This window comes from Neophocaena asiaeorientalis, unplaced genomic scaffold (assembly GCF_003031525.2).
Source record: "Neophocaena asiaeorientalis asiaeorientalis breed wild unplaced genomic scaffold, Neophocaena_asiaeorientalis_V1.1 scaffold123, whole genome shotgun sequence".
Taxonomy (NCBI): domain Eukaryota; kingdom Metazoa; phylum Chordata; class Mammalia; order Artiodactyla; family Phocoenidae; genus Neophocaena; species Neophocaena asiaeorientalis.
The window spans coordinates 5,462,805-5,474,470 of NW_020173666.1; the positions used below are offsets into that span (position 1 = coordinate 5,462,805).

At 40.9% G+C, this 11,666-nt stretch overlaps 1 protein-coding gene across 1 annotated transcript in view; it reads right to left on the reverse strand.

Annotated features, from left to right (window-relative positions):
• Positions 1-5,328, reverse strand: part of PPIL4 (peptidylprolyl isomerase like 4) — a 33,760-nt gene extending 28,432 nt beyond the window's left edge. The window contains exons 1-3 of the mRNA XM_024747901.1: positions 5,191-5,328; positions 235-302; positions 83-147 (exon numbers count right to left, since the gene is read on the reverse strand). Of these exons, the coding sequence (XP_024603669.1) occupies positions 83-147; positions 235-302; positions 5,191-5,260 (203 nt within the window). The 5' untranslated portion in view covers positions 5,261-5,328. The remainder of the gene's footprint in view (positions 1-82; positions 148-234; positions 303-5,190) is intronic.
• Between the last annotated feature and the right edge of the window lie 6,338 nt (positions 5,329-11,666).

Below are 11,666 nucleotides of genomic sequence, written 5' to 3' on the forward strand. Positions count from 1 at the left end.
GCAGGCGGACTCTCAACCACTGCGCCACCGGGAAAGCCCGAGGCAATTCTATTTTTACTCGTTTGAAAATAAAAGAACTTACCCAAAAACTGACTCTCCTCCACGGCCAGTCCCTGTAGGATCACCAGTCTGTATGATAAAATCCCTCTATAATATATAGGATACTTTGTTAATTCAGAGAGCTTGCTAGATAGTTCCAATAACAAAGAACATGACTAATATCCACCAACTCACCTGTACATTGTGAATAAGGCAATAATTGTAATATTTTATTTTGCACAACTTCAGGAAATTCAAGCAAGCTGAAAGAAAATAAATAGTAAATGTATCACAGTAGTTCACAAATGTATTTTTAACCAAGTAAAAGCACAGTTAGTATAGTTTAATTTCTAAGTTACCATACAAAAACTTCCCCAAATGGTCAAATGTCCAAAGCCACTGAAAAAGGTAGTAATCCTAGAAAAAGGCAATATGTTTTAAATTATCATTTTATTCTCTTTTTCTTTGGATTTCTTGGGCATCTGAACTGTATAGAAACCTGAAACTTATCTGGGACAAGCAATCATTTGTTGATGAATTGATTTTGTAAGGGAAAGAAAAAATGAAGAGGACACTATGACTGCAAAGGATCTAGCAGAGTATCTGAAAATGGGTACAGATTATTTATATTAGAGAAAACAAAATATCTGGGACCATTTTTTTCACAATGATTAAACAGCCCTTCACAAAAATCCATATACTTATCATGTACCATGTTTTTTAAATAAATTCACTCATTTATCCAATAAACACTGACTGAGAATCTTCTAAGTACCTGTCACTGTTGTTAGGTCAAATGCCATTAAATCTCGATTTCTACCCTTAACAAGTTTTCAGTCTAGTTGTAGAGAAACATGCTAACAACTTCTCGAGGCACTAAGCTAGAAACCAAACAGTCAGAAAGACATATGAGGCGGTCCCTGCCCTCAAGGAGCTTATACTAAGCTAGGGTCCTTTCACCTGAACACAAATAGTTACAATAGTGGGCACACCTGATAATACCATCTGTGCACTTAAATGGTACAAAGTTTAAAAGTGCTTTTAAATATGCCACACAAGTTGAAAAGAGATTGTTTCTGGCTGGGGAAATGAGAAGACCTCCTGGAGGCTTAAGGGAGCATTAAAAGAACTGGATTGGCAGAGAGTAGAGAGTGGGCATTTCAAGCTGGGAAGACATTATGAAATACCCTGGAAGCGGGAATTTAAATGTTTTGGGGAGGGTCCAGGAGACCAGTCTAACTTCTATAACTTCTCCAGTGACACAGAGGAATAGAGGATTAAAAAGCTGGAGAGGTAAGATGGAGCCAAGTTATTGGAGGTTCTTGAATATCAGGCTTTTGATCATTTTTCTAGAAAAAAAAATATATTCCTGGAGTTACTGTTAAACATATAGGAGTAGTCCTTTAACTAGAAAACAAAATAATGAATCTAAGTAGTGATCAACAATGGTTGCCAAAATCTTTAGGTGAAAAGCTAATGGGAACACTGTTAACAGATGTATCAGGTAGACAGGCCTGAACCACTAACCAATCTTAACATCACAAAAAGGTCCAACCAGACATCAAGTGCCTCCTGAACGTGATGCAGCTGGAAGTACAGACTACCTGATATGAAATATTCTTGCCAAAAACATTAAACCTGAATCTGATTAAGGCTCTGGATCTAAGGAGCAATTCATGAGAAATAGAAGGGATAGAAGAATATATTAAAAGATACAACAGGGATAAAATCAGTCAAATCCAAAATGAGAAAAATCTATCAATGACCCAGATTCTTTCTCAAAAATTTTTCAGGGAAAAAAGGGGGGCGGGGGGAACTTACAGATTAAAAGATATTTAAGAGATGTATCAACCAATATAATATAAGGACCTTCTTACAAGACTAGACTAAACACACTCTTATCATACAATCCAGCAATCATGTTCCTTTGCATTTACCCAACGCATCTGGAAACAGGTCTATGCAAAAACTTGCACACGGATGTTTATAGCAGCTTTATTCATAACTGCCAAAATTTGAAAGCAATCAAGATGTCCTTCAGTAAGTGAATGGATAAATAATCTGTGGTACAACCAGACAATGAAATATTATTCAAGGCAAAAAGAACTGAGATACCAAGCCATGACAAGACGGGGGAACCTAAAATGCATTACTCAGTGAAAGAAGTCAATCTGAAAAGGCTACATACCGTATGGTTCCATCTGTATAACATTCTGGAAAAAGCAAAACTATGGACACAATAAAAGATAAGTGGTTGCCAGGAGATGCGGGGGAGGGGAATGAACAGGCAGAGCACAGAGGATTTTTAGGGCAGTGAAATTACTCTGTATGATACTGTAATGGTGGATACATGTCACTATACATTTGTCCAAAGCCACAGAATGCACACCAACAAGAGTGTACCCTAACATAAATAATGGACTTTGGGTGATAATGATGTGTCAATACAGGTTCATCAAATGTACCACTGTAGTAACAAATGTAAAGTATGTACAATGTTACATGGTTGAAACATTACAAATGTATCACAAATGTACCATTCTGGTGGGAGGTACGACAATGGCAGAGGCCTATGCACTGGGTGTAGGGGGAATATGGGAAATCTCTGTACCTTCACCTCAGTTTTGCTATGAACCTTAAAGTGCTTTAAAAAAATAAAGTCTTAATTTTAAAATGGGGTGGGGGAGAACCTACAGATTAAAAGATATTTAAGAGAGACTTCCCTGGTGGTCCAGTGGTTAAGGCTCTGTCTGCACTTCCAATGCAGGGGGTGCGGGTTCCATCCCTGGCGGGGGAACTAAGATCCCCCAAGCCGAGGGGTGCGGAAAAAAAAAAAAAAAAAATTTAAACATCCAGTGGAGTGGGGCTATAAATGAAACATTTCACAACTGTTAAGCAGAAGCTGATCATCAGTACATGAGGGTTCATTTACATGATTCTACTTCTGTGTATGTTTCAAGTTTTCTATAATAAAAAGGTTTAAGAAAAAGAGGGCTTCCCTTGTGGCGCAGTGGTTGAGAATCCGCCTGCCGATGCAGGGGACACGGGTTCGTGCCCCGGTCCGGTTAGATCCCACATGTCACGGAGCGGCTGGGCCCGTGAGCCACGGCCGCTGAGCCTGCGCGTCCGGAGCCTGCGCGTCCACAATGGGAGAGGCCACAACAGTGAGAGGCCCGCGTACCGCAAAAAAAAAAGAAAAAGAAGGGAGAGAAGGAGGGAGGAAAAATGAAAAATAAGTCTGGATATATTTACTATAAATTGATAAGTAGTTACATATAGAAGTAGATACCCAATCACATGCTTATAAATACATACAAATAGGGTGGACTTATGTTTTTAGTGTCCCAAGCTATCTTTTCAGAAACATTGCTTGTCCATTTTGTCCGTGTTAATTAGGTGAGATAACCCTACCTCCCCTTTATTCTCTCATAGTTCTACGGAAAAAGGCCCACAAACTTGCCAGGTGCTGCTCCACATGGAGAGTGTCAAACTCAAAGGAAAGCAAATCCAAGAGATGAAAAATACAATTCCCTATAAAATCCTGTGTACCCCCTGGTCCTGCCATCTTTAAAGCTTACCCCAGTAACATGAGGCAATCAACTGTTTTCTTTAAGCCAGTTTGTGTTGAGTTTCTATCACTTGCACAAAGAATCCTAATACAACACATATATTTGCATTACTCAATATAATGAACCTTTGGTGTATGCCCTCAAAGTGTCAGGCACTGCAGTAGGTGCTCAGGATATAGAGATAATTAAGACACAGTCCCTATTCTCTTAGAGTTTACATTCTTGAGAGGAGCCCAGGACTTGCAAATTAATTCCAGGAAAATAGGTAAATGTATAACAAAATATGTACTGTGATTTATAAAGGACCTGAGACAGAACACAAGAAACCAATCGAACTCTACTTAGGGACACTGGAGAGTTTCACAGAAGAGATCATGCTTGATCTGAAATTGAATAATAAGCAGGAACTTTGCCAAAAAGACAACAGCGGAGAGAAATGTGGGGTAGCGGCAACAGTATGAGAAAGGCATAGAGGTATGGCTGTGTTGAGGGGTGGCGATAAGTGAGCGTGGGATAAAGTGCAGCACGTCAGAAGGCACTCATGGTACCATATTGCAGCTTGTTTCATCTTCTTTCATAGACTGCATTCCATGGGGGCAGGACCCTGCTTGTAACTAAACTCTCCTGGTCTCCAGCTTCTCCCCACTCTGAAACATTCTCCACACTGCTACTTATTATCGTCCTAAAACAAGAAGTCTGCCATGCCTCCATCCTGCTCTTAATCCCTTCAAAGACTCTGGGCTCAAGGCTATTCACGACCTGACCTAACCTAAAAACGTATACAACCAGACTCGCAGTCGGCCATTCCACTGTCAAGCCACGCGGATCTACTTGCTATTTCCATTAAATTCCAAGCAAACAAGAAAACCCTCGCTCCCACTCATTTTTCAAAGAGCTAGTTCAAGGGCTCTGAATTCTTTGCTAGCTTTGCTTCTCCCCGCCCCCTGCCAAAATTACACCCTCCTCTGGTTTCCATGGCAACTTACACATTCTTCCACTACAACGCTTAAGAAATTAAATGGGTTGCGGCGCCTATTTCCACCAATGGAAAATTAGACCCTCAAGGGTAAGAGGCCCATTCTACGGCTTGGCACAAAGTCTCGCATAGTGGGCGATCAATGAGTGTTTGCTAAGGTTGGGTGCACACCTCTGGACAGCCCTTCCTCCAACCACGAGGGAGGCCCACACTCACGGCTCCAAGCCCATCCTCCCTGCTTTCATCAGGATATACTGATTACACACGAAGGAATACTGCTTGCGTTCCTCTGACTAGTGAAAAGCAGTAAAGCCGCAAAAGCTATGGGCATTGTATATGCTGCATTACACACACACACACACACACACACACACACACACACGCATTTAATAACCACAAGCACCCGCCACCCGGACCCAGCACTAGATGCGGAGAAGGGCTGCTCCTCAAAAAAACTTTTCAACCAAGGCCCGCTAATAAAACAGCGCAGTCGCGGGCACCATCAGCCCAGAAGCTCCAACCAGTCCACGGCAACCTGGCAGAAAAGGCAAAGTGGGGAAGGCAGATAGCGGCCCGGCGGAGAGGTGAGCGGGGCCCGGGCCTCACCGCGCGGCCGCTCCTCCGTGTACAAGTCGATGACGACATCGCCCAAGGTGGTCTCCAGCAGAACAGCCATGGCGCCCGCTCCTCCTCTGCAACAAGCCCCGGGGGTGACAGGCTCAGCCCGACGTCAACTACGCCAGGCGTCACCCTCGGCGCGACGCCTTTTACATCATCCCTCCGACGACAACGCCCCCTTCCGGGAGGCTCCTTTGGGCGGATCTGGTCGGTGCCCCGCCTCCCCCGGCTGTCGGGCGGTGCCCTGGGTCCTGCCCATGGCGCGGCCCTTTTGAAAATCGTTCTTAGCCCTTGGCGACTGGCGCGGAAACCTGTCACTCAAAGGGGCTTCTGTGAAGGGTTTGTGACCCTTTTGTGCTCCATCTCAAAAATGGGGCGCTCTTGCACTGTTAGTGGGAATGTAAACTGATACAGCCACTACGGAGAACAGCACGGAGGTTTCTTAAAAAACTAAAAATAGAGTTACCACACCACCCAGCAATACCACTCCTGGGCATATGCCCTGAGAAAACCATAATTCAAAGAGAGTCATGTACCACAATGTTCATTGCAGCACAATTTACAATAGCCAAGACATGGAAGCAACCTAAGTGTCCATCAACAGATGAATGGATAGAGAAGATGTGGCACATACATACAATGGAATATTAGTCATAAAAAGGAACGAAATGGAGTTATGTGTAGTGAGGTGGATGGACCTAGAGTCTGTCATACACAGTGAAGTAAGTTAGAAAGAGAAAAACAAATACCGTATGCTAACACATATATATGGAATCTAAAAAAAAAAAAAAAAGGTTCTGAAGAACCTAGGGGCAGGACAGGAATAACGACTCAGACGTAGAGAATGGATTAGAGGACACAGGGAGGGGGAAGGGTAAGCTGGGACGAAGTGAGAGAGCGGCATGGACATATAGACACTACCAAATGTAAAATAGATAGCTAGTGGGAAGCAGCCACAAAGCACAGGGAGATCAGCTCCGTGCTTTGTGTAACAACCACTCGGAGTTTCCTAGTTGGTCTCTTTTTATCTCCCAGAATCAGAAACTTTAGGCCTTAAAGGCAGAATTTGCTACCCAGAAAGATGGTTAACAGGCAGTTCTTTCCTGGCTAATTGCGTCTAGGGAAAAGACTATACCTGTTACAGCAGCAGATGGTGGGTGGGTCCTTAGTGCAACAAGCTAAAGATGGTAGGCTTCAGCCTGTATCTCTACTGGTTTTATCAGTAATCTTGATGAAATAAGAGAAAACAATTTTAAGGCAAGACAGAGAAGTTCAAGATCAATGATTGTAATAGTGTAACTCTAAATGTGAGAAGAAGCAACAATAGGGAACATTTCCTGGACCATAACGGACTAGTAAGACAGGTGGTCTAGAGGCTTTGGGCTACTGTTAACAGGGTCTAGTACAGTCATAGCACATTGAGTGGCCTATCAACGAAATCCTCGCTTGACCTGGAAATGAGCATTCCTAGCACCCCGGGATAGATTGGTCATGATATGCCTCGCAAAACTTGGTTGAAATTAAGACCTAAAGGGAAAGGATTGTAAAATTAAAAAATGTTGCCCACCATCCAGCTCTACAAGAATCAAGTCATCGGCCACTGCAGTCACTGGCCTCTAATACACCTTGAAAGGAATTCAGGGCGAAGGTCAGGATGAGGCACTTTGTGCTTTGGGAAAACTGACAGAACTGGCCCTCGGTTAGATATTTTCAGGAGAAAATTTCATGAACCCGGTTTCTTGCATCTTCTCACACTTAGAAAAGCACTAGAACCATTAACTAAGATATTTGTTTCTCTCGAATAGCAGTAACCTACTAAGGTGATGGATTTCATGTACTCCTTCACCAAAATCACGTATATACTGGCCTCCGCCTTTACCTCTTCAGAACAGTTCTCAGAGCTCTCTGAGAGACTATCTCCCAGGTTATAATCCTCAGGTTGGCTCAAATAAAATTTTCCATTTCTTTTATAGGTTGACTATTAATTAATTTTTTCATCGACACTCTAACTTAGAAGACTTATGAAACTACTTTTGTCTTCCTTTGAGGGTTTCCATGAAAAGTTTATTCCCCAAACTCTCCTGGTCAAGCTGACCACTCTTTTTCATGCCATTTTATACACACTTATAACCTCCAATAACTTCATTTCTGACTAAAAACCAAAGTTTCTATAGTCTACAAGGCCTTACATGACATTCTGCCACCCCTGTTCCTGTCTTCACTCTTAGTCCCATGAGGTCACACTAGCCTTTGCTATTCTTTGAACACTATGGGGCAGGGGATGGGGTGAGGGGTTCTGCCTGAGGCCCTTTGCATTGCTGTCCCATCTGGTTGGAACCCTCTTTCTCCAGCTATTTGCATAGCTCTCTTTCACCTCCTTTAGGTCCCTTGCTCATATGTCACCTCTCAGTGAGCCCTTCCCTGACCACTATAATTAAAGCTAACCTAGGACTTCCCTGATGGTCCAGTGGTTAAGACTCTGCACTTCCACTGCAGGGGGCACGGGTTCGATCCCTGATCGGGGGAGCTAGATCCCACATGCCTCGTGGTGCAGCCAAAAAAAAAAAAGTTAACCCCACATACATACACTTTTACTTTTCTACATAGTGCTTTTTACCATCTAACATGCTAGTTAGGAATTTGTTTATATTTGTATGTTGTTACTAGAATGTCAACTCCAGAGGGAGAGCCAATTTTGTCTGTTTTGTTTACTGCTCTATCCTTAGTGCCTATGACAGCCTGCCACATAATAGGTGAATAATTATTTACTGATGAATGAATATTGGCGATTAATTAAAGAAATGCAAATTAAAATAACAATGCAATTGTTGATGGAAATGTAAAATAGTACGGCCACTTTGGAAGACAGTTTGGCATTTTCTTACAAAGCAAAACATTACTTTACCATGAATTCAAGCAATCACTCACCTAGGTATTTACCCAAATAAGTTGAGTCTTATGTCCACACAAAAACCTGCACACAAATGTTTATAGCAGCTTAATTCATACCTGCCAAAATTCAGGAGCAACTGAGACATTTTTTTAATAGGTGAATGAATAAACAAACTGGTTTAACAAGCTGGAATAAACAACCATGCAATGGAATATTATTTAAAGATCAAAAGAAATGAGCTAGCAAGCCATGAAAAGACATGGCAGACCTTAAATACATATTGGTAAGTGAAAGAAGCCAGTGTGAAAAAGCTACATACTGTGTAATTCCAACTATATGACAACTATTCCTTTTCTGATAAAGGAAAATTATGCAAACAGTATAAAGATCAGTGGTTGCCAAATTTCTGGCAGAATGAGGGAGAGATGAGTAGTTGAAACACAGGCATTTTTAGGGCAGTGAAACTATTTTGTATGATGCTATAATGGTGGCTATTATGTATTTGCCAAACCCTGAATAAGAGTGAACCCTATTATAAACTGTGGACTTTAGTTAATAATAGTGTATGAATATTGGTTTATCAGTTGTAACAAATGTGTCAGACTAATTCAATATGTTAATAATAGGGGAAACTGGGAGATGGAGGAGAGGGTATATAGGAACTCCCCATAATTTCTCCTCAATTGTTCTTTAAACCTTAAGTTGCTCTAAAAAAAGTGTGTATACAGAAAAAAGATTTACCATTTTTCAACTTTTACTTAAGTGATTCAAAAGATAAACAGTCCTAAATATTAAATTTTACATATATACCACTTAACATATTTTATGATTTTATGGTTATATTTTCCGTGATTATCTCTAAATATTGAGTCCCCTGAGATAGTAAGCTTCCACTCCTATCCAACCCCACTCATATAAAAATCTTAAACTTACTATAGCAGGGGCTTAGATCCAGGGGCTTTTGAGAACATTTTGATTGGCTGGAAAGCAGGACATTCCGCCCTCTCTGGGAGCAATCTTCACCTGCTTCTTCGTCTGCCTGTCCTTGTCAAAGACTTTAATTGCTCTTTCTTTTCTTTTTTTTTTGCCATTTTATTTTTTTTAATTTAATTTTATTTTTTTATACAGCAGGTCCTCATTAGGCATCAATTTTATACACATCAGTGTATACATGTCAATCCCAATCTCCCAATTCATCACACCACCATTCCCACCCACCACTGCTTTTCCCCCTTTGTGTCCATACATTTGTTCTCTACATCTGTGTCTCTATTTCTGCCTTGCAAACCAGTTCATCTGTACCATTTTTCTAGATTCCACATATATGCGTTACTATACAATATTTGTTTTTCTTTTTCTGACTTACTTCACTCTGTATGACAGTCTCTAGGTCCATCCATGTCTCTACAAATGACCCAGTTTCGTTCCTTTTTATGGCTGAGTAATATTCCATTGTATATATGCACCACATCTTCTTTATCCATTTATCTGTCAATGAGCATTTAGGTTGCTTCCATGACTAACTGCTCTTTCTTTATTGTGATTATTTTAGCATGACCTTTTCAGTAGATATTGGTATAATGTTTTGAAATGTGGGTTTTAGTATTATTCACACGTGGTGAGGACAACAGATCCCAAGAGGAGGGGGGACACACCATGCCATGAAGGACCACACAGGAAAGCACCAGGGTGGGTCAGGAGGCAGAAGGAGGAAGAGGAAAGCATAGACAGAAGTCTTTACTGTGGTTTCTTTGGAGAAGGCAAGACAAGGGAGCGTAAGCAGGATTAGCACTGGCTGGTTTGAATAATTTCAGTGGGCTCTGGGGGTTGGAGGCTATCTCTAGTTTTCTGGTACGTGGCCCTGGGATGATTAGGGCAGAGAAATATTGCCTCCTGCAGTTTAATAAAAGCCTGATAGTGGAGGTGATCTGGAGTATAAGCTCTGGATTGGTTGGTTTACATGTGAAAGGCAGGCTCACAGGGGAGCAGTTTACTAACTCTAGACATTAGCTTAGCCCTGGGAGTCTCTCTTGGGTCAGCCAGGCCCCAGACAACAGAGCATCCAGAATACAGAAAATAAGAAAATATAGTTAATACATATAGATTATGAAGTTGCCCATAATTTTGCCACCAAATGCGGTAGAAGATGATAAAGTGCAGCTCCTGTGTTCTAGGGACTCAAATATTGTGAAGCTTGACTCAAAAGAAGTAAATGCACTCCCCAACACTGGAAGCCCAATGAAGGCGGAGAAAAGACATCCCGCAATCTGCTTCTGCTTCCACATGGAGGCCCCTTCCGTTCCTAAAAAAGTCTTAAAAGTTCAAAGAAGACAAATAAAAATGCAGGCTTTTGCTTCCCAGGTGTCTGTACATAGCTTGTCTTTGTATCAGAGCACTCTCCTGTGTTCTGCTTTAACAGACAACAGCTGTATGAGGAAGACAGTGTAAATAGAATACAAATTAAACTGGATCTCTATGGCCTAGGTTTTGTACATACAGAAACTGCATGGTATTTAAATTACTGTTTGTCTCTAATGAGGTATGCAGTTTCTTTAAAAACAAACCTCAAAAAAAGTCTTAAAAAAATCAAAAAACAAAAAATGCAGGCTTACTACAAAACATTACCTACTTAGCTGTGTTACTGAATATGAAATCATCCCTAAATAGACTCTCAAAAGGATTTCTACCTCCGCCATTGAATTCTTCCTGCAATATTTATCACAGATGTCCTATATTTTTGAAATCGCAGAGTATTTTTAAATATTTTGGATGTTTATTTTAATCTTTTATTTCCAGAATTTTTATCAGAATACAAATCAAACACTGATTTACAACTAATTTAACATCCTTGGACACAGATGTCTCTGCATGCTTTCAGGTTATTGGAATCAGTTAGCTGGGGGAGCAGAAAGCAGGGACGGCCTCTTTGTCCTGGGGCCCCTCTGGCTACAGTTGGGGTGGAGAAAGAGGCAAAGATCTCCCACAATTTCCTGTTTCTTCATTTCTCTCAAGGCAGATCATGTTCTTAGAAACTCAATTGAACAGAACACTTTGTAATAATCTCTATAAACATATAAAAACAAAGAAAATTATGACTTTTACTTTTTAAACAACTTCTATGAACCAATAGAATGTATTAATTCAGAATACCAGGGTTAAAAACCACAGCTCCATCACTTAGTATCCTGTAACTCAGGGCAAAAAACTTAATCTCTATAAATACACAGAGAATAAGGGTACAGTCAAAACAGTTTTAAAATATCTTAGGAGAAAAATAAGGTAAAATGTGTAAATGGCTCTGGAGATGTAAAAGGAATATCTTTCTTGATTTCCTTTTTATCATCTCCTGGGGGTATTCAGGAAGTTCAAAAATGTGTAGTTGAGTAACTCTGGAAAATAATGGAGTAGACTGTGTTGCAATAGAAATGCAGTGATTCACTCTCTCCCAGAAATTGGAAACAGATACAGATTATGTCTCAGGCTTCTCTTTGGTGCCGAGCCTGCTTTTGGATTACAGAAAAAGAGGAATTCAACTTCTGAGTGTGAGAATAATAAAAACAATGGGATCAGT